Raw genomic sequence first — 26,172 nt, 5'->3', positions numbered from 1 at the left:
CAGGGGTCAAATCCTCCGATAATTTACTGTTTAAGAAATGTTTGGGTGAGATCCTGAGATCAATTACCTATCACTTCCAAATAGGTAATGGCCTGAATGTCATATTTTCTTTTGTAACCATTGGTATTTTACCAAAGCAAATAATTTCTTTTTGGTTTTTACTCTATACTAAAATTTGGGAAATTTGTTGTGAAAATATGATTATATCAAACTGCCTATTATGCAAATATTCCTTTTTATCATGGGGAGGTTATATTTTGTGTTCATTAAGCTTTGTGAATAGCTTAAAGTCCAAGTCACTGTCAAGGCATACTGTAGCTTTAAGACCAGAGTTGTTCTCACACAATGTCCAAATTCTAACTTTCAAAATGAACGATGTTCTGCAGCACATTAGGATTGGCTATGCTTGTTTTTTTTACCTTTGCTGAGTTGTGGAGGTGATTTGAATGGCATTTTTCCAGGATCACAATACTTTGTTTCACAAATACAGTTTGGGTAATGCTCCTGGAGATCAAGCTCATCTGATCACCCTAAACTCTTCTCATTTCACTCTTTATATAGTTCAATGTGTATAGCCCATAAATACAGAGCAGTTCAAGGAAAACTGTAGAAAATAGCGAAACATCATTAATTATCGTCCTCTCATTTTCCAAGACTTCTGTCACATTTAAGTATTATTTTATTGTCTATTTAAACTGTAATATTACATTACCTAAAACATGAGTTATTATTGGGTATTATTACTACTGTACATCTGGAAGTACTACTATTAATGATTATTCTTTATTTGCTTAGCAGAAGCCAGTATAACAATTAAAAACATTGGTGCAAGACCGTGTCGTAGCCGTTGAGGGATGAAGCTGAGAGCTGAGAGATTATAATGTAGGTGCTGTCTAAACAGAGTGAGCAGGTGCTCAGGGACTGAACAGTTGGCTTCTGTTGGTTATTCATTCCTCCATCAAGGAGCAAGGGTGGAGAATTAATGGGCTATGGATGTGGGCGAACAGAAGGGGGGAATGGAAAGTCTAATGGGTGAGGAGGAGCAGGGGGGGAAGAGAGAGTACTGATAGGAAAGAGACTGTGGATAGGCGGGAGCAGAGTGCCTGAGACAAAGGTTGGTGAGAGTCAGGGCTTAGAATTGGATGTGCGTAACAGCAGGGAGACACCGGAAGGACTGGAGTAGTGGAGTAGCATGAGAAAAGACAAGGAAAGCTGCAGATTTTTTGGATGAGGTGGAGAGGGAGGATGGTGTTGCCAGGGAGGCTGACAAAGAGGGAGTTACAACACTCTAGGTGGGAGAGTACCAGGGTCTGGACTAGGAAGAGCATTAGAGCCAAGAGATTTGATCTGTTCTATAAAACAATGCCAGCAATTTAAAAAAAAATCAGTTGGATCTAACCTGATAAAATATTTAAAGTGTTTCTCTTTTAATACATTACTAATACTTATGGAGGGGAAACATTGCATTTTATTATCGCCTTACTCACAATAACAGTTTGCCAATTCATTTGCTGCTTGAGTGCTAATGGCACAGATATGATCATAAATACTTAATACGTAAAAATGTCTTTAACTAAATGGAGACTTACAAAGTGTTATTTTACTACAAATTGTTTATGTGACTTTCAAGTCATAAAATGGAAAAGGACAGTACCTAAATGACTAAGTGAATTTTCATTTTAATCTTTTCATTACATAAGTTACAATCACTCTCCCTTTTTATGAGGAACCTCTTAAAATTCATTTGTATAATCAAGATAATGTCCAGACCTATTTGCACCGATTTGTGTTTAAATAAATGTAGAATGAATATGTTAAGTGTTACATGTACTCTACTTCAGGCAATAACAATTCATGTTGATTGTACTACAAGCTAGAAGACACTGTTTTAATAAGGCTTGCAAATTCCAGACACACATTCAAAGAGTAACATTTAAAACATTAAAGTATTAACTTATAAAATATACTGTCCCAGTCTACCATGGAACTTCAAATATTAAGGGAATAATCCAGTAGATTCATACACATCTAAATTGGCAACAATTTTGAATATCCTTAAGCATTTTTCATCCAAATGTAGAATTTATTTTTCTGGAAATCTGTTAAAGAAAATATCTGTAATGGCTGATTTTCTGCTTCATTGGTTAATATCAGAGTGCCATTTTTTTGCCATTTTTGAAGGCCTAGTAGTTTTTTCTTTATAACCACTGTATTTTTTACTCCTTGACACACAGTTTAAAGCTGTCGTGTAAGGGAAAGTGTCTTGGAATGTAATAAAGAAAGAAATGGTGCTTAGCAATTTCTCAGCTGAAGTACAACATATCAGTCTGTCTATACTGAAGCACTTCAGAAGCTCAGGCACTGGTTAAGACAAATGTGAAATGAGATAAAGCAAGGGATGTGCTATATTTTTTGTTCTGATATCCTGTCATTTATTATGTGTGATAAGGACTATATGATGTGTGAATGCACAATACCTGGTGTGTCCATCAATAGTCAGAACACAAGATTGCAAACAATATGTCATAAACAGGCATGTAGACATTGCACACACAAAATTCAATCTGTACTGTAGCTGTCAGATCAGTGAGATTATTTGGCAATGGGTAGAGTTGATGTTCATTAACATCAGTTTTTCCCACTTGTAATTTATTGGGTAAAGAGCATTTAATGAACCATTAGCAGGGGTGTCTGGTTCCTTAAAACTAGCCAAAGACTTCTGGGCAAACTGTGTGTGCTCAAAAGCAGTACTCTTTGCACCAGGGAAGCCTTTAGACTCCAGTGAATGATACGGTGAACCAGTGCATAATGGTGAACCCAGAACGAAGCAGAAAATTTTGAGTGACCCTCGCCAAGGGGGACAACCATTATTGTACAAAATGTTTGAGGGCCTGTGTTACTGTTGGAGAAACATTGCTGGATTAAAGCTGTATGGTGAGATTACCATCAAGAATAGAAAGTCTGGTCCTAAAGATGACATCAATGCCCAAGGAAACCAAAAGTGAAGAATTAGCAAACACCATAGACAGACTTTTATGTTGTCACCACCAGAACAAAGTTATTCTCCCATGCAGAAATTCTTTACACAATTATAAAATCAGATGCATATATGGAATTTCCTTAGACATCCCAATGCTTTGCTGATACTCAGCAGACTGTCCTTCATGTTCGTCCACAGTGTATGGTGAGGTTGGCATTGTAGGAGCACATGCCTCACATACCAAACCTTTTAGTCTTTAATTACAGTAATTAGGTTTATGGATTTTCAGTGATCAGCTTCTTCTAGTATGTCCTAGTACCTCCTTATTGTGACATTTCTTCCCTGCAGCCCTCCTAGAACCCGTTCCTTTAATTCCTTACTGAGCTGTGACATCATTACAGTATGAGTGAAGTCAGTGAACGTTTGTAAGTGTACAAACCATTGCATCTGCATACTCAGAAACACACATCTTATCACACATGTTGTGTTAATATGAACTATACTCTCTGCTTTAGCTGTGGGGATGTAACTTCTCATTATTTCATAGCCAATTAACATTGCATAATTAATATATGCAAATGAACAAGTAAAAGGTTTATTCCATGCTGAAAAGAGACGAAAGGAAACACAACATTTTGGCTGTGGAGTCTTCTTCGGTGTGGAATAATTTTTAAGTATATATATGACTAATATATGTTGGATATGTGCTGTATTTCTTGAGTGTTTAAAATTCTATCTATGCTACCAGGCTAAATTTGTTTCACATGTATATTATATCATCACGGTGAAGGGCAAATCTTATTAATATAATTATTTTGTTTTCATAATGACATAATTTACTGGCATCACAAAGTTAATCTCTATCTGAGATGGACATTCTAAGAAAAATTGGTCTACTACCTCAAGGAAAATTAGTTTCCTTCTGGAAGTAAATGATAAGATTTAGGTTTAACCCTTTACAGGCATGTGTTACAATTTCCCTTGACAACATATTTAGAAATTAGACATTGTCATGATTATGTACTTCATAGAATTTGTAAGCAACACCACTGGAGATTTGTAATAAGTTGAATCTACTTAAATTCATTCAGCTCGAGCATAAAGGATACTGGAAATGGCTACGGTTCAGGTCTATCAGTGTCAACTGTCTCCCTGTAAGATATTGAATTCCACAGCTACACAATGACAGTAGGAATAGCCATTTGTAAATAAAGGACTGTCTCAAGTCAATCATCAGCTTAAATCTTTCTTCAACAGACCTATAGGAGTCATAGTGAGCCCTGCCTTCTTTACCATCCTTCAGTTATCAGAAAGATTAATATTTTAGAGAGCAGGGCACGCAGGGCACACAGCCTAACCTGGACATGCGGGTCACAAAATGGAATTGAGAGCACATCCTGGATGGGATGCCTCTCCATCACAGAGCCATGGACAAAGGGGCAATACAGATTTACCAATCAAGCTTCGCCAGTATGGAGGTATCTATTAATGTAAACTCCACACAGACTGATGCCTGAGACTGGTCAATGGAGTTTTGGAAATAACAGTGCTAAGAACCATGTCTCCATTGCACCCCTTCTTTTTAAATAAAAGAAAATTATCAGTACAGTCAGGGTGACTGCACACATATTCCAAAGCACATATTAAAACAAAGACCCACCACATCATTTCAGACAGTACTTTTACACTTTGCTTCTTCCCCTATTATAGATTGAAAAAGAACACACTGGAGCAGAAAAAAACACTGATGTGGGTTATATGGTGGTGGCTGTTCAAGAGACTTGTGAGAAGAGGAAGAAACAGATTTTTATTTCTGATTACTGGGTGTTTTGAACAGCCCAACATGAAATTTTTAAGTGCAGGGCTGCATATTTCAAATCCAACAGTGTGCTTTCTGTCTGGATAACTTTAAGATTGATGGACATATTACTAAATTGAGTAACAGCACACAAGAGGGACACATTTCTTGCTTGTTGTGACTTTTACACTCATGCGGTGGAGTAAAGGGAATTCACAGTGCCAGAGGGGTTTCAAAGGTGTTGATAGTTTACTAGAAAGTTAAACAAGAAAAGGAACATAAGAACATAAGAAAGTTTATTAACGAGAGGAGGGAATTTGGCCCATCTAGCCAATTCCATTCGTAGTGCCTGTTGTTCTCAGTTTTAAATGCACTTCCCCATAGTTTCCACTTGTGTTCTCCGGTTCATGTTTCACTGTTTATTATGAAGACATCAGCTGGTACGAAGTTGTCAATGCCTCCAAGTCCACTTGTAGTCATCTGTATCTTAGACAAAAGCTTCATGTCCTTCAGCCTCTCAGTGTAGGAGATGCCTTTAAGTACTAGAATTTATCTGGTTGCTTTTTATGGACAAATTTTAGAGCAACAATATATTTTTTTATAACATTGTGACCAAAATTATACACAGTGTTCTAAATCAGGTATTACTCCTGCATTGTACAATTAAACTTCCCTTGACAAAAATTACATACATTCTACAATTTTAACCACATATCCTAAAATTGTTTGCCTTTTTATTACTTGCACACATCGTCTAGAAGATGTAAATAATGCGTCAACATTAAACACCAAAGTCATTTTCATAAGTAGCCCCTTTAAGTTGAGCCTTTCCCATTGTGTATAGTTTTATATAGCCTGCATGTAAGTGCACTTACTCTACATTAAATCTCATCTGTGAGGGTGTTTGCCCAGTCTTGGATTTTATCTAAATCTTTTAAAATTTAATTTACTACTTCTATAATGTTTCATAACCATTCTGTTTTGTTACTGTCCGCAAACCTGACTAGTTTAATAACTACAATGCAATTTAAATCTGATATACAGTAAGATATACTGATATACAGTAATTAGAAAGAGCAGTGGTCCTAGTGTAGATCTCTGTGGTACTCCTGTATTGACATCACCCCAATTTGAGCATTCAACTATCATAGTATTCTGTTTTTTATTCGCCAAAATGAAGATTCCTCTATGTTTCTCTTATTGTTATAGTGTTTACTCACTGAAAGTGGCCAGGCAGTTCATTAAAGGTTGTTGCTACCTTTTTTTTTATACAGGAGGACATAAATGGCATCATCATATTTTACAGTTATCCTGGGTTTCCTACATTTTGGTGTTGTTGCTCGTCATTGGGTCTAATTTAAACAACATGTCTAATTGTATCACAGATTAATATTTCAAACTGAGGTGATGATATCCAGTTAGCAGAGGTGGAAAAATGATTTAGGCTGCTAGTGTATATCATAACCATTCCAGGCCCTCATAAATATAAAATCATAAGGGCTTCTACAGAGAAAATGCTATTGTCCTTTCCATTCAATACACAGCTTGAAACCTGACAAACAAGGATGAACAGCCTTTTCTTTTCCATTATACAAATTTTATTTCCCTGATGTGTAGCAGTAGGAGTGTAATATATATTGTCACATGAATAAATATGATGACTTGGCAAGTAAATGAAATGCCAATGGATAAGCTTTAATGGGTTGAATGACCAGGTGTAAATGTTATATTCGTATGGAAGTGAGAACTATCTTAGATGATACCAAAACTCAGTACATTCCTCTCTTGATAAGTAGTCATTTTTAGTATTTACTCATTTCTAGTACTTCAGATTGTAAAATGTGTGAATTGGAGGCTTTAATTTATTACTTAAATCTGTCCTATTCACTGGTAAAGAAAAAGCATTGCAGATAAAAACAGGAATTGTATTAATTCGAAAAAGCTGCAGACATAACTGCAAACCCGTGTTAGTTTTTAAGGTTTTCAATCAATATCACTCGGCACTCACCCTCCGTTTAAGATGTCTGACAGAACCAGAGTGTTTTAATATGTTTCTCAGGAATTCACTGGGTCTTATAAATTCAGAAGGCAGGAACAGCTGAAGTGGTGAAATGAGTGCTGATGGTGCATCTGTTCATTCCTTGCTAGCATTTGGCTGTAACAGACATTGATTGTTTGACTTAAGACTTATGAGGGGTTCTGCTGAACAAGCTTATAAAAGAATGCCTGCCCTACAATCATACGCATCTTATGAAACACCCCTTGTGAAAAGAGCTCCACAGATAATATTTACAACATAAATTGTTTATTGACCACTCATAGATTTTTTACTGGTAACTCATTTTACTGTTTATTTTAGGCTTGTGAAGTAGGCTTGAAATAAAGGAGGATATCATAAACTGTACCAATGTTGAGCCACACAAATAAAATCTACTGGTATCTGTAACTTGTACTGGAAAACACTGCAGTCCTGAACAGCATATTTTTTACTGAAGCATTACATGTTGGCACGCTGGCTGTGCTCTTTATAAGGACAACAGCATTCGTTGGTTGTGTTTAAATCTACTGCCGTTTCCTGAATAAAGAATAATAATGTCTGTTAAAACGTATAAAAATAAATTGCTTTTAGAAATTACACTGCCACTGTCTTGGACAGAGAGCTGGGTGTTAACAGGTCACAGCCAAGTGAGACAGAGGTGAGTGTTGACTCAGCTGGGAGGAAACATTCAACACTCCACTGCAATTAGAAGTGTTTGTGGCTAAGAGATAGACCGTGGTCATACTGTATAGAACACAAATATTTCCTTTATATTTATCAACATTCAAATATATTTTTAAGGAACCCACCACTGTGTATATATACTGTATAGTAAAAACAAATCTATGTTTTAAATGCCTAGAAACCTACTGCATCTGCATATTTCTCTCTGCGGAAGGCTAGTAAGCAATATCAGGTTTATTAAATACTCAATTTCAATAACTATAAAATCTTAATAAATTGCTCAGCCAATGAGATTTAACCATTTAACACCAGTTAAATTCCTCAGCTGATGCTGGGGCACAGTTTAAAGCTGATGTTTATGTAGTCACGTCCTGCATAATTGTGCACTTCATTCTGATCAAATCTTGTTGAGCAGATTCTCATAATCATGCCCAAAGTAAGAATGGAAAAAAATCAGTTTTCCGCAGTGTATGGTGAAGTATAAAAGCTGGTCTTCTGGAACCAACAATCATTTGGGAATTCATTGCACTTCTCGATAAAAGCTGTAACAGCAGCAACATTCACAAGACACATTGTGTTCAAATCAGCCTCATCTTCTATCCAGCATCTGGCTGTCTGTAAGTGCGAAAAGAATCCACATAATAACATAGTTGTGTTTTAAGTCACCAATATTTCATTTTGAAAAGTTTGAGGTGATATGTTTACTCCTTAAAGAAATATTCCAAAATAATCTACTACAAATTAAGCTTTTAAATTGATTGATGATTTTAAGGTATTGTGATGAGGAATGGTTCAAGGAGGATCTTTTTTATACCTCTAAATATAATAAAAGGATTTGTTAAAGGCTTAATAGATTGTAATCTTAATCTGAATAGATTGTACATGGAGGGACAAATGTAGAGTAGCACTATATCTGAGTGCTTCAGTATACTTGATTTGATACTCCAATCAGATACTTCAGCATTTCTTTATTTGTTCATTTACAGCTCTAAATGCCTGCTTGAGAGAATTATATCCGCTGATCTAAATAAGGTCAGGATGTTTTGCCAAGTGCCTGAAACACAACCTCGTGTAATCATGGTGCTTTAGCAATGCAAAAGTGGGCAAACAGAGCCATGTTGAAGAGCAAAAAGGGTTATGCTGTCAGTTCTAAAATATCCAATTTTCAATAAATTGCTTTGAAGCCCTAAAGAAAGTACAACACTTCCTTAAGAATGAACAAGATGGGGTGTATGATCTTCTCCCCTTTATATTTTAATTGTTCTAGAATGGAAGATGTTTCTACTGAGAGATTTAAGAGTATGGGATATATGAATAATTCTGTCCAACAAATAGGCATTCCTTTTCCCTCGATCTTGCATCCTCTTGCCACAAGGGAGAACTTTTGTGTTAAAGGACTGTGATAGATCCCATGGTCTCCACTGCTTGGTTCTGTCTGCCTGAGTGACTCAAAAGGGAGGTGTTGCCTGAGGGAAAAGGAAATCACTGGATCTGGTGACAGTCCAAGCGAACTAGAGTTACAGGAAGGTTAGGCAGCAGCTGTGGGGAAAAATTAGGACTCGTATCTCTAAATTGGATGTTTGAAAGGCTTTACAGTAACAGTAGTACAAATAGGCAGTGGCCACATCCTTAACTGAAAGTCAAGCTCCTGTGGAGGTTAGAAGCTGTCAAGAATGCTTGAAGTCAGATTACCTCAAAGTCAGCCAGTACATCTTCATCTATATCACTATATCTAAATATCTGTGAAATTAATCATAAATCTGTTGCCAGGCTTACATGAATACATCATTAAGGTAGTGAAATTAGATCAACCGTATCTTGCTACCATTTAAATGCTGTACCATTTTTCATTGAAAGCCAGTATCAAATGTAAGGAAACAATGTAAGGATTAGTATTACAATATTATAAAGGATAGGAGATTCAATTTCACGAGTGAGCCCATTCTTACTCCTAATTCCCATAGTTTTTGTAGATGACATGGAGACCACTGAGCACTTAGGATCGTATAGCTGAATAGCAGGCATAGACTAGAGAAAAAAAATCAATAGAATTGTAGTACCAGGAAAAAATAAGGAGAAAAGTGAAACAAACTTTAAATTTCAACCCCCCAAGAAGAAAATACTGTATTTTCTTATTAATTTGAATGAGACACCAACCTGTGCACAAATCTAGAAGGATAGATTGTCCTAAAGATTGTAAAGACCTGCTTTTGCTGGTTTAGTTATCTATTCAATTACAAAGTATACTTTACAGGTTTTATACAGTATAACATGGAAAAGTATAACAGTGGTGTGAGAGCTTTGTCAGCACACGTTATTCTGGGCTCCAATAATGTCCTCTACAAATGTCAGCCCTGCCCACAATGTCCTGTCCTACTTAATACTGTTCTTGAATAACTAATGAATTATATATTGCACATATTTTCTTGTGGTGAAAAAAACCCAACATAGATTTATATAATACCTTTAGTGAGATTTGACTTCACTTTGCAAGATAAAACATGAAATGCCAGCACAAACACGTACAGTAAGTCTAAGATAGGACTTGAATACAGATACAGATTAAGGGTCTATTATTAGGCTTAGGAAGGACGTTTCACAATAAGGGACCTTTTAGGTAAAAGAACCTGTTACCTGTTGTATTCAGTTGTTCCATGAGCTAGTTCAGATGTCCAGATTTTAAAACAAGTAAAGAACTCACCCAGAAGTGTCAGATGGTAGCAGCTCTGCTAAGTATAGAATGGATTTGAGCTGTGTCACATGTCAGAAGTCAGCAAAAGAAGTTTAAATCGATACAAAAATAGACAAGAAGTGAAAAAATTGGTGAAGAACAATATGTTTCCAGGTCTTAGTTTTCTTCACAGATTGAAGATCTAGGTAGACATCCAAACACAGAGATACAATAGCCAAAAAATAAAAAGAACAAAAGCATGAACTAAAAGTTGCTAAGGAGCTATATAATTCAGCCATAAGACTACCATAATTTACCTCTGTCTGAATGTTTCATACAGTAAAGTAAAGTTTTGGTTTCATACAGTAAAGTAAATAAACAGTTTAGATGTTGAGACGGCAGGATGTCCAATAAAATTAAATTAAAATGTAATTAAAAAGATTACCCAGGGTAACACTTACAGGTTGACACAAGTGACCGCAAAATATCCGAAGTACACGGAGTTCACTTCCTGTTTTGTCGTTCCAGGGGCCCATTTCAATAGGCATCAGCACAGCCATGCTACCTCCTGCCGCCACTTCCACCTGGGCCCTCAGCCTCAGATGTCCACCGAATTCCCTCTCCCCCACCCTGGGCAGTCTCCGCCGGGCATGAGCCCCCATCTGCCCCCTGCACACCAGCACGCCTCTCCGCTTCATCAACCCCTGACCCCCCTGCCAGCCCCGCAGTTTCAAGATGTACCAGGACCCCCTTTCCTACCTCAGGCCTTACACCAGCAATACCTCATCCAGCAGCAGCTACTGGAGGCCCAGCACAGAAGAATCCTTCCCCACTCCAGGTAGCACATATTCTTCTGATTGAGCGCAGGGCCGTTGTCCAGCTCAGGTGTCTGCTATAAAGGAAAGCTACTTTTGGAATTCCAGTCCAAGTAATCATACTGGAACAGCACTGACACTAATGTTTATTACATCGTTTTTTCCTATCATAAAAGATTTACAACACCCAGTGATTCCAAAACACAGAGCCAGCCCTTTTAAATCCTTCTTTTTAGTTCTTTCCAAAGCTTAATTAGCCAATTCAGAATTACAAGCACTGCAGATGACATTAGTAGACTGTTTTGTAAATTACAGCAGTAAATGTATATAAGGCTTACTGAAAAGTATGTGCTTTTTAAAAAATATGGTTATTGGTTTAATTTATGCAACACGAGTGATTGACTTATTTGTATATGCAGTTTATCACAACACACCAAGGCAATTCAAAAAGCATTCAGTACGAAAGTAGCTCTTTATAAAAACATGTTATCTTTGTCCCGTTTGCAGACGTACACAAGAGCGAGTCCCTCTTCATCCCCACAGGCTGCGCTCTGGTTATGACTACGCCCCTTCGCTACATGTTCCTCAGCCAATCGGACAGCAGCCAAGATATCTGGCAGAAGGGACTGATTGGTGAGTTAACGTCGAATATAGTCTCTGATAACAATTCATTCTTTTTGCTTATTATGAATTCTGGAACTGCTCCACCATATTATTTCCCCCCGTACACTTGAAAAATTAAGAAATTGGGATTTTTTTCCTTGTAAAATGAAAACCAAATAAACAGTCTGTGGTTCCGCAAATAATGAAGTAAGGTTGAGATGGATTTTAATGATGATTTATGAATTAATTTAGCTTGGTTCAAACTAAATGCTCTCTTATTGTTATACCATAGACCACACCCTAAACCATATTTCACCTAGATTTTTAGGTATCTTCTAACTTTGCAATAGATACAATAATTGTGCTTGTGTTGTTGTGTTCTGACATGAAGACATGAAAAATGATGGGTATACCATTTATCAAGTTCTCTTTTTCCCTTAAAGTGACCTGGCAGCAATAAAGGGCTGATCTGTGGCTGAATATCTGTTTCTGTTTTTCCCCCCAGGGATCTCAGTGTCGATGCCGGACTCTCTCACCATCAGTTTCAAGTCCGGCAGCACTATCAACATTACTTGGCATCACCTAGAATGCATCACTTTCCAAGAAACACATCATCGACTCAAGTGGTAAGCTGGCGAACTGTATCTCTCTTCTTTTCAAAGGCCTTACCGTCCAGTTCAATTCAATTTTTCTATGCAGACACCTTGAATCTGAAAAACAAGGGTTGTTTTATGAACAATTGTAAAAAAAGAGATCCACTTAAAAAACATGGTGATTCTAAAAAAACGTTTATGAAGAACATTTTTAACTGAACATTTAAACAAGATAAAACAAGTAGGGTTGGCATGGTGATGCAGTGGTTAGTGTTGCTGCCCTGGGGCCGTTGGTTCTATTCCTATGGTGCCATCTGTGTGGAGTTTGTATGTTCTCCCCGTGTTTGCATAGATCTTTTTTGGGTGCTCCTGTTTCCTCCAACAGTCTAAAGACATACTAGTAGGTTATTTATTAAATTAAATATCTATTACATGTTTCTGGAATCATTTTGAATTAAATGATCATTCATGCCTGGCTGTGATGCACTCAAGTAACTTTTGATATTGTGTTAATTGTCTAGTCACCACAGATCTCCACTTCATAGTGATTGATGGTAACCTGGCTGCACAGTGGTACATTAATCACTTGCTGCCCTTCCTGTGGCTGCTGATATGACAACATTCTAGTAGTACAACATATTTACTGCTCATTTACCAATGCCTTTCTTGTGCGTTGAGAATGTGACGAATGTTAATCGATATAATGAATTTAATTATGTTTTGTCTATGCTACAAAGTGACAGTGCACCTGCTATTTAAAGGTTATGTCACTTTCATGATGATAGCTTTGTGAAGGATCAAATATCAGAAATTTCACAACCCTCCTCAGTTACGAGGAATGAACCTGGGAGGCAGTGGCAAAGAAGGAGTGGTGATATAAAAAATGTGCACAGAGATGCAGTGGACTGGCATCCCATACAGGGTGCCAAGTCCTTTCCAGGTTAGGCTCTAGCTCCTATCACAGCCCTGTACTGGATAGAGCAGTTCAGAAAATGGATAGATGGATGTGTGTGCAATTTTTTAAGTTGTCAAGTTTTAATTCAAAGCTGCAGTCCATCAGAAGACGTTGATGTGATTGAGCTGTTTGGTAGTCTGTCATTTGAATTTAACTTCGGTATGTCTAAACTGACATTAAGCCTGACAGATCAACTGACACAAAAATGTTTTGGGTGCAAATCAAAGCCTGTCGACATTCTTGTCTTGCTTTAAGTCAATCTAGAACAAAATATTCAGCAGGTATACCTGACACAGTTACTGTTTGTGATTTTTCAAAGGTTATCCATGAAATCCGAAACTATCCTTATCCACAACTGCACCTGCTTGCCTTGCAAGGACTCAACCCTTCACGACATGCCTCTGCGGTGAGAGAAAGCTATGAGGTGGGATTGATTTCTTTTCTAGGCTACGCCTGTCCCTTTTCATTTTCTGTTTTGTGATGACTAATGAAGGGATTATGAGTAGCTGAGTGCTGTCCTCTATGGCGTTCTTATACTCATGTCAGATGCAACTGAAAGAGGGAGTGAGTTCTTGTAATAACCCTTCCTAAACTGTGGATAATTGAGAACTTTTTTATTTAAAAGCCATAATTTCAGTTCGTTTCAGTGTATTTAAGAATAAAATAAAATAAAAACTAATTGCTAAGCAGAGACTGTAATCCAGAGCGAGAATATGAAAATAATATATTAGATATAATACAAAATGAGGTGCACAGTATTTTTGGACACACAGTGATATCATCAATGAATATTAACATGGATAATTCTCCCTCAAGTCACTGACCATGAGATGATAGTTATATATTCTGATGCCATTCTCTCGAGATGCCCAGGCTTAATGCCCTTGTCTTATTAAATTCATAGTCTGTGAATCAGGCCTCTCAATGTGGCAAGTGGGGAAAAAAAAAAACTTCCCTACTCCCTGACAGAGGTGATGAAGGTGGTGTTGATTGTGTTCGCAAGCAGATATTCTTGTACTTGCTGTGAATAAGTCACACTGGTCTAATCCAGTCCTGTGGTGTTGATTGCAGGAGCTGTTGCAGCTAGAAGACAGGCTGGGAAGTGTGAATCGGGGAGCAGTGCAGACCACCATCGAGAGATATACATTCCCACACAAATACAAGAAGGTAAACTTTGCTTAATGTTCCTTAATATTTTCATGATAGAAATAAATTTGTCTGTTCATATATTAAATCAGATGTCTGTACTGTTTCTTCCTGAGATCATATTTCCAAGTACATTTGATGTTACCTGTATATTCTTATGGGTGAACAGGCTGGTTATTTTCATTGTTCCCCCTCTTGGAGACCTACTGTACCTTTACACTGCTGTAACTGAATTTCTAGACAGGGTGGAATAAATTTGTTAATGGGTCTGCACAGCTCAGGGTTATCTGATTAGATAAGCCGCCTAGATAGAGTAAAGACACCAGATGGCTTGACAACTTTTCAGCTGTATGCACAGCAAATGCTTTACTTAAAGGTAGGTTTAAACAGCAGAAAAGATTAAAGAAGAGATATAGTTGGGATAAAAATGGTCTAATATTAATTTTAGAATGACAGAGTCCTGGAGCAAAAGGCAATCTTTACAACTCAGTTTACTCATTGTACCTATTAAACAATGGGCAGTGATAGGATAAGCCTAACTTGAGAGAAAAGATATGCATCTTTCACTTTTGTGGTAATTTTAAATTTTCTTCTTTTAAATCTGCAAGGAAACATTTGTCATCCTCGCTTACAGTAGATTGTGTGCAGTATATACAAGAATTGCATTTTGATGTATTCTTGTAAACGAACCAAAGTTTGTTGGTTGTTAAGAACAGTTTAGAGTCTGAGTTTGCCCTGCTAAGAATTATTTATTTTAATGGGCTTACTTATTCAGATGAAAGTTTCGGTCTACATCTATGTGTTGGGGTTGGTCAATGGTAATATTTATGTGTCTCTAATGGCCGAGCACACTGTTTCTGGCTCTGGAACTCCTTCTAACTGTATATACCGATCTTATTAATTGTGAGCCTTTTATAAACTGTGCCTTAGGTTTGTTTTATAGTCAATTGTTTTTAAGGTATTGCCTATTTATTTCTCAATTGAAGAATCCATCTGAACATGCTTGTGTTTCCCTGTCTAGTAGGAGGTTTTATTATTTAATTTTTGTATTTTGCCTGTGCTGAAGCAGGTGTGAGAACAAATAATACTTAACCTCTGTTAATGTGCCCTTTACATAATACAGTGTTTCATGCCCCAGAGCTAGACGTCTGCTACCCTGAACCTCTTTAGCCCCCTCCCCACACTGACTCACCTTTCCCCTCTTTCTTCTACCATAAAAGAGGGTGGAGATCTACTTCTCAGCCTCCTGTGGTGCAAGTACTCCACATGCTCTCTGTGACAAGCACACCCCTGTCAAGAATTAACGGCAATAAGCCCTTGTGAGCATCTTAACCTTCAGCCAGCTGCTTCCTTCTCTTCTCTCAGAAAAAAGGGCACCACTATCAGAATTCATGCAGGGTCTTTTTATATGAATAAGTGGGCAAAATAATAATAGTAATAAATGTCTAAAATACTGGAACATGAGTTTACTGGCAGCAGTGAAACAGCCTGAGTCATTCAGATAGACAGCAATGTCTGGACTGAAATCATTGATATACACCTTCTCAACTGCCAACATATTAATGTACAAACGTGAGACTATCAGAGTTGCTAGGATACACATTTCGAGGGTCACTAAAATCTATTTATCTCCCACCCAGTGTCTGGCAATCCATGTAACGTGAAAATTCAATAGAAATGTATGCATTGTCAAATGATTACTTTGACTAAAGCCATTTCACAGCTTCAAGCTAAATCATGGAACTGAAATACACAATATCAATGGCAACTAGGTCTTTGTTTTTCTAAACTTATGGCAAACTAAAGAGAATGGAACTTGTGTAAACATATATTGAGATATAGTGCTCAGGTACCTGGAGAAATATCAGAGTCTGCAGTAATGGATTAATGATCCTAAAATGTGGTTAGATGCAATTAAAGAATTGAATATTAAAGTGGTTAATTGATGTATTCACTGTCAAATAATAGGGAATTCTCTGGATTAAGACTAATAGGAAACTGAAGAGGACCAAAGACAAGTTTTATATCTCTTTCTCATTTAAAGAATATTGGAATTTGAAGTAGAAAATGCATTCCTGAATATTCAACAGCTATGAATCAACTGCTCAAACTCTACTTAAAGGACATGAGTGAGCTTTTTGTTTTTAAACAAAAAGCTCACTTTTTGTTTAAAATAACTCAATTAAAAGTTTTGGAAGCAGCATGTTTTACTGTTATCTGAGCATCAAAAAAGAAGCTGACAGATTGAGAATCAAAGCCTTTATTTTAGGTAACACCTATGGCAGTGGTCCACAACCCTGGTTGTGGAGAGATATTGTCTTGCAGGCTTTAAAGAAGGCCTTAAATGACAGAGATCTGGAATACATGTTAACTCCTATTAATTATGCTACTGACTGATCCAATTCTGTCATTCAGAGCTCAGTTGAAATTAAAACCAATAAACACTATGGCTCTCCAGGAACAGAGTAACGAGTTTATTAGAATATAGAAGGTGCAAGTTTCACTTCTACCCCAAAACATGCCTGATAGTGGAGCTGAGGAACCCTGTACTCCCAGGCCCCAGGCCCTGTTCATGTGCATATTGCATAGTCAGGTTTTCCATTCTGAAAATGTAAAAGTAATATTTGACGGAACTACAGCATTCAGATCCATGTTTCAAAATGGATGCCAGCAAACACAGCACTGGCTGCTGTATTACAGAAAGAGATAATGTATCTTAACACTGGTTAAATATATTTGATACTCTCAGTATCAGGATAATCAGCCTTTATTTAGTACATAATAACATGTTTTTACATGTAGTTTGAATCAATAGTTACTTTTCTTTTTATACCTCACCAGTCTAGACAAACATTAAATAGTTTGACTCATCACTACAACCCTGGCACTAGTTCCAAAGGAAAGAGGACTGGGCACAAGGTCAGCCAATAATCCCACTTCTAAATCTCTTTTTACACACTGATCTCCATAGGATCTCTGTACAGAAAGTTGAATTATTTGGAGTGTTGAGGAGTCTCAGCTGTAGACTCATAGGTATTTAGAACCGGGCCTGGCCAATGTTACTTCACCCTACCCCAGTGGTACACAGGAACACCATAAACAATAGTTTTAGTTTATGTCTCTTGCCTTGAGTTTTTTGTGAAAATTGGAAAATAATACTTAGAAATAAATCTTGATTCTGCTATTTTGCATTATTTGTTTCCATTAAAAGACAAAGGTGTACAGGAAAATTCACTACAGGGTAAATGATGCAAACTAAAAAACATAATAGCCACTTAGGTTAAACAAATACTGTACTTTACTGTCTTGACTGTTTTAGTAATTTAAATAATTTTATATAAATAAACATGTGATGTGGCATATTACTTGAAGGGTATTCATTTGTATTTGTATAATTAAAACACCAGGACCAGATTTACTTTAAATGTCTGAAATGCAGCAAATCAAAACTTAATAGTAACAGGATAGCCAATGATTTTTAAATCTTACAATGTGTATTTTAACTAAGTTAATGTTCACAGTGTACAGCATACATTACATTCTGAATTTGCTTCCTTTACAGAGAAGACCACAGGAGTTAAAAATAGCTTTGGATGCAGAGGAGGAGTCAGATATTGATGAGAAATGCACAATCTGTCTCTCTATGCTGGAAGATGGAGAGGATGTCAGGTAATTATCTCTACGTATTCTCCACAGTAAATATCCATTACTATTGCTTGCAGTTTTCAAACCATGAATTGCAAATGAAGGAAATTCAGTGACGTCAGATGTATTAGAGCATAAATTTGGTTTTATTGACATTGGTTTGTTCTGGTAACTGTAATTTATATCAAATTAAATTCAATTTCTAATTCAAACATATGGTTATATATTTAATTTTAATTTAATGTAGCTGTTAATTGAGTAACGGAGTTAGCGCTCTCTGGTTAGGTCGGTTATGTTGCAAATTGTGAATATACAGTATGCAGGAAAAGGTGGGAACCGATGTTTAAATTAGGAAAACCTCTCACACTGTAAAAGTTTATCAGGATGCTGCAGAACTCATCCTAGGCTCACCCACTGCTGTTTTTATTTATAGTTTGCTCCTGTGTACTACATTCAAAGTAAAACACCTTATGTTTTCAGAAGCTGTGGGTTTTGATGCATTTTTATATCAGTGGCACCCATGTCTGTATATTTTATCCTGTAGACCTGAAGATGTGGCATACAATTTGTTGCTGGAAAGGAGTCATTTTTGGATAATCGGCAAAAGATTAAATTGCAGACATTGCAATACAATTAAACTTTTTAAAGAAAGATTCCCAGCTTGTAATGTGCTGAAGTGTCCAAAGCTGCAGAAAATTAATGTTGTTATTTAAGTGGTGCCAGCAGGACACACATCTCTTTTTCAGCATCTTTTTTTTTCATTTTCAGTAAAATCAGTGATCAAAGCTGAGATTAAAAGCATGGGATACTTAAGCGTGGACGATTTAGTGCTTTCTGTCACTTAGCACTTAGCTCATGACACTGGCATTCTATATGTAAGGAGGTTTTATTTGTCATTGTGATATGAAACATAAGTAGCTTGACCTTTCTTCTTTTGTCTTTCTTTGGTTTTGTTTGTTTGATAGGAGATTACCCTGCATGCATCTCTTCCATCAAGCCTGCGTGGACCAATGGCTGGCAACCAGCAGGAAGTGCCCTATCTGTCGAGTGGACATCGAAACCCAGCTGACACCTGACAGCTGATGCTTCAGTCAGCCTGGAGTCCGACCCTGCCATTCCCTCGTCCCTCAGGCACATTGCCAAAAGCTTTGAGTCTTCATCACTTATGACCCTGCCTTCTGAGCCAGCTGAAGACAACTGGAACAGCACACTTGTAAAATGCAAGGCGGTCTTTAGCCTGCGGTGGGAAGGCGGGATCTAGGTAGCAGTGTTGGGGCCTCACGTCTCTAGGGAGCTGGTTTTCCCAGACAAGACGAGTAGCACACCGCTATGTTTATTAAAGCCATTTCACACTGAAGGTACTACAATCCAGAGCATGCAGTCCTTAACCTGTTAAGGATTTGTACATATACCTCTATATTTCCTGGGGTTTCCTTAAAGAAAACAGAAGATTAAAATAGCCAGTTGCCCTCTTTGCCTAATGAACCTTGGTAGCTACAGTTTCATGATACGTGGTTTACATTTCAAAGCTTCTGTTTAACTCCACTAGGGAATTGCATTAAGCTATCAAATTTCATGTGGCTACTACTTCCTAAACTATTTTATTAGCTTAAGCCTTGTGGTGTTATGGGTTATGTGCAGTCTTCTTGTGAGTGCAGGTATCTGAGTACAGGAACTACTTCAATTCAACCACTTCCTGGCAGAAACAGGCATCTGACTGGGCGTGAATGCCCATTCACTGAAGAGTTAAAGAATAAATGCCTCATGTACAACAGAAAACATGAGGTGGGGGAAGGTCAGGTGTTTTGTAATGCCCTGAGCATGCAGAATATAAAAGCCAAATACATATTCCTGATTAAAATAGAGCAGAGTTCTTCTGTGATCATGCACAGTACAGAAAGTAGAGAGAGATAGGATGGAGATGGAGTGCCTGCACTTAGTGACTAGTGGTTGTTGTGGTGGTCAGGGCTCAGGCTGTGTTGGTTTATGTCTTTATTTTAATGGTGCCTCTATGGAGTGAAGTGGTGCCATCAAAATGCATGTTTTCATTGTTGGCTTAGGATGTTTTGTTAGCGTGAACTGAAGAGGGATGTCTGTGCATGAATTTGTTATCTGAGCAATGTGATTTTTTTTAGAAAAAAAAAGAAGAAACAACAACAAAAAATATTAGCACGATGTAAAATGACATTACTGACATGGAGTATCCTGTCCTCATCCTGTCATTTTTATGGCCTCTGATGGAACCCTATTTTGATGTATACCTTTTTGCCTAAAGAACAAGCACATGTGATAGATATTGCAACAACCTCTGTATTTTTTTAATATGACAACCATTCAGTGTTTGGAGAGGATGATAAGCTAGTGTGTATAATTTGTATTTTGGTGTATCAGATCTCCCTTTGTGGTTGCTATGCTGTATTGATAGAACAATGTAGAAAGTTCTGTGGTGGAAGCAGTATCCTCTTTATATTTCATGTGGACAGTATTGCTATAGATGATCGCATGATCACCTTAACAAACAGATAAGAGGAAAAAAGAAGCCATTCAATTCATAAACCAAACAAATCTCTGTCTATCTCAATCACACTGAGACTGTGACTGTTTGACAATGAGCGGGGCCGTGGTTCTTGTTTTTAGTTTATTTTTTTAAATATTAATTGCTAGTGATAGGGATACTAAATTCTTTTGTTCTTATTACTTTAAAAAATGCACTGTATTCTGAATTCACTTCAATTTTCTTGGCTCTATATGAGCATCTGTGCCTATCAGCTTCTCTCGCTATGCACTCATGTGCTGCCTAGAAACAAACATCAAGGGATCCTTTTTAATATATTTTGTGCTGGATGTTGAGCCTCCATTTGAGAAAGATCTTAATAAAGAGAAGCCAGGCATGATGTCTGATGGATTTCAGGGGAGTAATGGAGCTTTGACCTCAGTTTCACTGGCACTTACACATCCTCCAAAATAAGGACTGTTTGTAGTGGCCATGTACTCCACTGGTGACAATGTTAAACATGCTACACAGTAAAAACAAATAGGAATCTGTAAAATACAACTAAGAGTGAGAAATCAACTCAGCTAGACTGAATATCAGGTGGGATAAAGTCACAATAAATTCAAGAGGGTGATTTGTAGAGAAGGTAACTGGCTCCTTCTCTATCTGTAGTTCTTATAGACCTTTTGTGTACACCTAATAGGGCATGATTACTCAGAAGTTTATACTTTACTCCCCCTCAGTTCTAATGTTCAGAAAGATTGCGATAATTTTATTTCCATCTTAAATGTGAACTACTGTAGGTAATACAAAAAAGCAACGAAAAAACTCAAGACAGAATTACTGTAGCATGCTCAGGTATTTACTTAATGGACAATGTCGTCATCTGTTGCAGGGCTTTGACTTTGAGGGATAAAGTTTTACATCAAAGAGGAAAAATAATATCTGAGTGACATCATCAAATGACACCAGTAAAAGCCACACATTTGAATTTCGAATAAGATTATGTTTGGCGATTGCCATTAGTGTGAAAATAGAGCACCATTCCAGGTCTTGACAGATCTGATCCATTTAGGTAGTATGGTTTTTGAAGTGTAATGCTACTAAAATGATGTATTTAAAGCATGCTGCTAAATATTTCTAATATGCATGTTCTTGTGTTTCACTAAACCAAGGAAATTAACATTGAAAGGCAGGGATCTTAACAAATTGGCTTGAGATGTGAGTACAGTATTACACACATTACTGAGGTTGTTGAGATCTTACAAATTGTATTAATATCTTTACACAGTCATGTCAGACATCACTTATGTGCTATAGCTAGAACTACACTCCTGTGTGATTCAGAACATGCTTTACAGATTAGTTCTTTTTTAAAATAATGGAATATTTCCCACTGCTAAGGAAGACAACATTGTTTCAATACAGTGACTTTCTGTTCTATGAAAGCATGAATTGCTGAAAATTGTGCTCAGCTGTTCACTAGTATAAAGAAAATGGATACTGCATCCCCCAACTCTGTGGAGTTTTCTATGGGAATTTTGATAGTTTACAGGGTGTTGTGAGTTGAAATGCCTTAAGTATTTAACAATCATAATTTATTACTAACTGTAGATATTGTGGGTACTTATTTAATTTTTATAGTTTTTTTTTGCAATTTTAATTATAATTTATTTATTTAGAAATAACACAAAATGTAAAAAAAAACAATTACCTCATTTTGCATTGTTTATGGGAATGCTTTGCATGTGGTGGTATTTTGCAAAAAAAACAAAACAAAAAAGCTAAAAATAAAGTCACATTTTAATTTAAGAGATCAGGGTGTGTGATGACAAGTGTATTAATGTGGTGCTGTTACTCTTGGATACATTCCATTAAAATGCAATTTTTATGATTCCTTATGCTGTGATCTAGTGGACAAACTGCAATATAGTGGAAATGGTTTTAGTATGTATTCTTTTATTTTTGCACTCTTTGTTCAGCTTGGCTACCCTTCCGTTGGCATATCTGGATTTTTTTCCTGATTTTTGTGTGTGCTTAGCTCACCATTTCATCTTTCAAACCAGGTGTTGTCTTTTGTTTTCTATCCACACAAGTACAATACATATTCACTCATCCGAAACAACGCTTAAGTGCCTCAATTTTAGTGGCAAGTAAGATCTCTCCATTTTGTCCAAAAACGGCGATGCTTGCTGTTGGAAAATGTAATCCAGACTTGTTTTTTTTCTACAGTCATATTAGAAAAAATCTGGGATTAAGTGGCTGTTCCAAAAGCAGTCAATGTGCAATCTGCTGTGTGTTGCAAAGCCTGGAGTCTTATGAAACATTTTGTATCTTAAATTATGTTAGAATCTCAACCATGTAGCTCAAGGGAACAGTAATGGAAGCTAGATAGTATTAGGGGGGGGATTGATAGAAAAACAAAACTGACCTACAGAGGATTCCATATGCAATATCAGATCTTTTGTTTTTTTTTCATATTCATTGTTTAGATTTTTCAGCTCTTTCCTTCCTGATGTCTTACATCAGTACATATTTCTTGCCAATGTAAAATAAGGAATTCAAGGTACACTTCCAGGTCACAAAAGTACTTCAGCACTGCGAGACATACTTTCCAGCCCAGGGGTGAGGTTTTTTGTAAAGCTGAAGATATCCCTGCACCCAATAATCAATGTCAAATCCTCATGAATTTAAACAAAAGGAAGAACGCACTCTGTACATTTCTATACGTTTTCTAGAGACTACAGATGTCATCGCTCACACTCACTTGCTCACCCCAACCAACCTACACATTCTAAGGACGCTTCTCTTTATTTGATAATTTTTTTGATCTGAGTTGAAAGACAACTGTAAAATCACGACTGAAAATGCTAAGGGAAAGGGTTTTCATTGCAGCTGCTGAAAGGCTAACAAAACGGAAACTAGAAAACGACCATATTTAATTCAGTATGAGAGTTGCCTTCTTACATGCTTAACTCAGTGACAACCTGGAAAAGCCAACCATGTGGCAATCTCTTCTGAACATGGGGTCATAAACCACTTAACCATCAAATAATTATCTGAAAATAGACCACGGACGACACTATTTGTGCAGTATAGCAGAGTCAAGACCACAATGGCATGTATCTCCTGCTTCAGTCCTGCTCCACTGTGTCATTGCTCTCATTACCTAAATAAATCAAAATTTCTCTGAGTGAATAGTATCTGGACTTAGTTTTAAATCTACTGACTCACAGAGTTTAAGAATTTAGCCATAATATTACCTTATTGTAAAAAATAAGTACAGTATCTTAAAGCACAAGCTAATGCATGTTTTTCTCAGGTCTGAATATATACATAACACGTATATTTTAATATACAATATAAATAGATCAGATTTACATTGACTATTACATATGATTACATTTTGCTGCTTTAAAAAAAAATGTGCCAGTGGAAGGGGAGCCTCTATTTTTTTTGTCCAAGGAACTACTGTTTTGCTGTAACTGCGCAAATGTTTTACAAAATAGAATATTTTATAGAAAAAATAGAAATATTTATCATTAATATTAAAGCAATAGCTCATTAATGATGATGAAGAAGTACTAGAAAAGTGTATAATGTGTAAAGTCTTAGTTTCACTTTTGGCGGATTTTGTACTTTATTTATTACTACTACTAATAATTAAAAAAAAATTGCAACGCTAAACCCAAACTGTTCTGTTCATTTTTTTATTTCAAAGCTTGTACATGATCCTTTTTGTATGTGTTTTTTAAATAAATTGCCTAAAATTCAAACCTGTTGAATGCGTTGTATTCAATTAAAACAATTTAATTTTAAAAGGCATAAACTATTAACGAATAGACATACTGCAGTTTGGGTTTTCAAAAACTCCCTTTAACTAGAAACAGTTTTATTTTAATTAACATTGTAAAAAATCAATTGTTAATATGCATTTGTTTTAATTCTTAGGTTATAGCTTTCATACCTTTTTCTTTTCTCACACAGTTTCCTCTTGGAACAGAAATGTTCCGAGACAACGAACATAACATCATCACTCCCATTCATACTGGCTTCTCATAGATCTTTCCTTGCTGTTTCCTTTTAAGCGGAGCTCAAATTGCCAAGCTGGATGCTGGTTAGGAAAGGAATTGAGTTAGATTTTTAACTATAATTTTTTTCTCTTGTTAATCTGAGTCTGCTACAGTTAGTTTTAGTTGCATAGCTACGAGCTTTTCTGTATCTGTTGAGTATGGCCTTTACTTGATGATGCAAAACTATTTTTCTTTCAATTTTCCTCCTGGAAAAAATACTTCTGTGAAGGATACAAGTACATTATACTTTATATCCTTCCATGGACAAAGGGTAATTCTTTAAAAATCAACCTTTTTCTGTGCTCTTCCAGAATCTTCATTTAAAAGAAACAAGAGCTGGCTGTTCAGCTAACTATTTCTAGTTTGCCTTGGAATTTCACCTTTCTCTCATTTTCTGAAGGTTATTACCCTTCTTTGTGATAAGAAAATCTTTTAGATAATTGCTTTAAAGGAATGGACAACGTAATACATGAGTGAAATGTATTTTTGAAGAGAATATGTACTGTATTACTTTATTAATATAAAAATTGAACGTATAAAGGCACCCAAATGTGCAGATATGTATTTGATATGTTCTTAATTAATTAAAAACAACAGTGTTAATAATCAAACATATCTTAATGTTTTTTTACAGCTGTACTGTTTTTGATATTGTATGAGCTTACTATTTAGTAAGGTAATCTGTGTATTTTACCAAAATCCTGCACTTAATTAAGCAAAATAATGTTCATATTCTACCTGAATTAAAATTGAAGGTGTGAAGCAGCTTGTTCTAGCATAATTAACCTCAAACTTCTACAAGATACAAAAAATAAAATATCATACACTGTATAGGTAGTCTAAATTATTATTTCTGTTTCATTAGGAAGGTGTCATATTTAGGGAAATGTGCTTGGATTGTGTTCCCTAATTTGAGTTTTGGAATTGTGTTGATATAGCAATGACTGGAACTGCTGGATTAAGTTCATATGTGTTAGGATATATATTTTTAAAATTTCAAGTGTTAAAATTTAGATCAGGAAACTAATATGGGTTTTTAATCTAATGCTTTCATTTTGAAGTATTCTTGGAAATTCATCATGAGCCCTAAAAGTATATTGTGCTTTATAACTGATTCCTCAGGTGGTGCTAACCTCACACACAACTCAAAAGTACATTAAGTATATGTACATTTACTATTTCACTAATTATATATTATTTTTAAAGGGGAATGCAGTCCCAATTTCTCGGAGCGTTTATTACAGTACGTCTCAGTAACAAACAAAATTGATAGTAATTTTAGTGAATTTAGTGAATAGTTGCCATTCTGTCACAAATGCCTGGTCTCTCGAGAGTGTTTGCGCGAATTGCGAGCTGAAGCAGACCTTCCTGCTCACTAGTCACTGTAATGAGTGATGTAATGAGTGATGTAATGAGATGTACGATAAGTACGCCAATAAGTATAGTTTGTGCAGCAGACATTTTACTGTAGAAATGTTCCAACATGATCTGCCCACAGAGTTAACAAGTAAGCAGTATTTGTCAGATAAACCGTGTGGAAGTAGACATGGTATGATGGTTCAAGATCACTTATATCTGCAACATATTCACAAATATATCATGAAAGTGTCAAATCTCTCAGAAATATTTTTTGTTGCAGGTGGACTGACATTTTATTGAACATGTGTAAAATTGTAA

The 26,172-nt window shown here is 36.4% G+C and overlaps 1 protein-coding gene across 1 annotated transcript in view; it reads left to right on the top strand.

Moving 5' to 3' along the window:
* The window catches only part of LOC148672999 (E3 ubiquitin-protein ligase ARK2C-like), a 37,567-nt gene extending 13,369 nt beyond the window's left edge, over window positions 1-24,198 (top strand). Inside the window, exons 2-8 of the mRNA XM_088629123.1 lie at window positions 10,700-11,009; window positions 11,494-11,619; window positions 12,095-12,215; window positions 13,457-13,561; window positions 14,209-14,304; window positions 17,846-17,952; window positions 18,894-24,198. Of these exons, the coding sequence (XP_088485249.1) occupies window positions 10,700-11,009; window positions 11,494-11,619; window positions 12,095-12,215; window positions 13,457-13,561; window positions 14,209-14,304; window positions 17,846-17,952; window positions 18,894-19,011 (983 nt within the window). The 3' untranslated portion in view covers window positions 19,012-24,198. The remainder of the gene's footprint in view (window positions 1-10,699; window positions 11,010-11,493; window positions 11,620-12,094; window positions 12,216-13,456; window positions 13,562-14,208; window positions 14,305-17,845; window positions 17,953-18,893) is intronic.
* The last annotated feature ends 1,974 nt before the right edge of the window (window positions 24,199-26,172 follow it).

Source organism: Lepisosteus platostomus, chromosome 4 (assembly GCF_059453375.1).
Source record: "Lepisosteus platostomus isolate fLepPlt1 chromosome 4, fLepPlt1.hap1, whole genome shotgun sequence".
Taxonomy (NCBI): Eukaryota; Metazoa; Chordata; class Actinopteri; order Semionotiformes; family Lepisosteidae; genus Lepisosteus; species Lepisosteus platostomus.
Note: the sequence above shows the minus strand (reverse complement) of the source record. Positions and strands in the feature narration are given on the sequence as shown.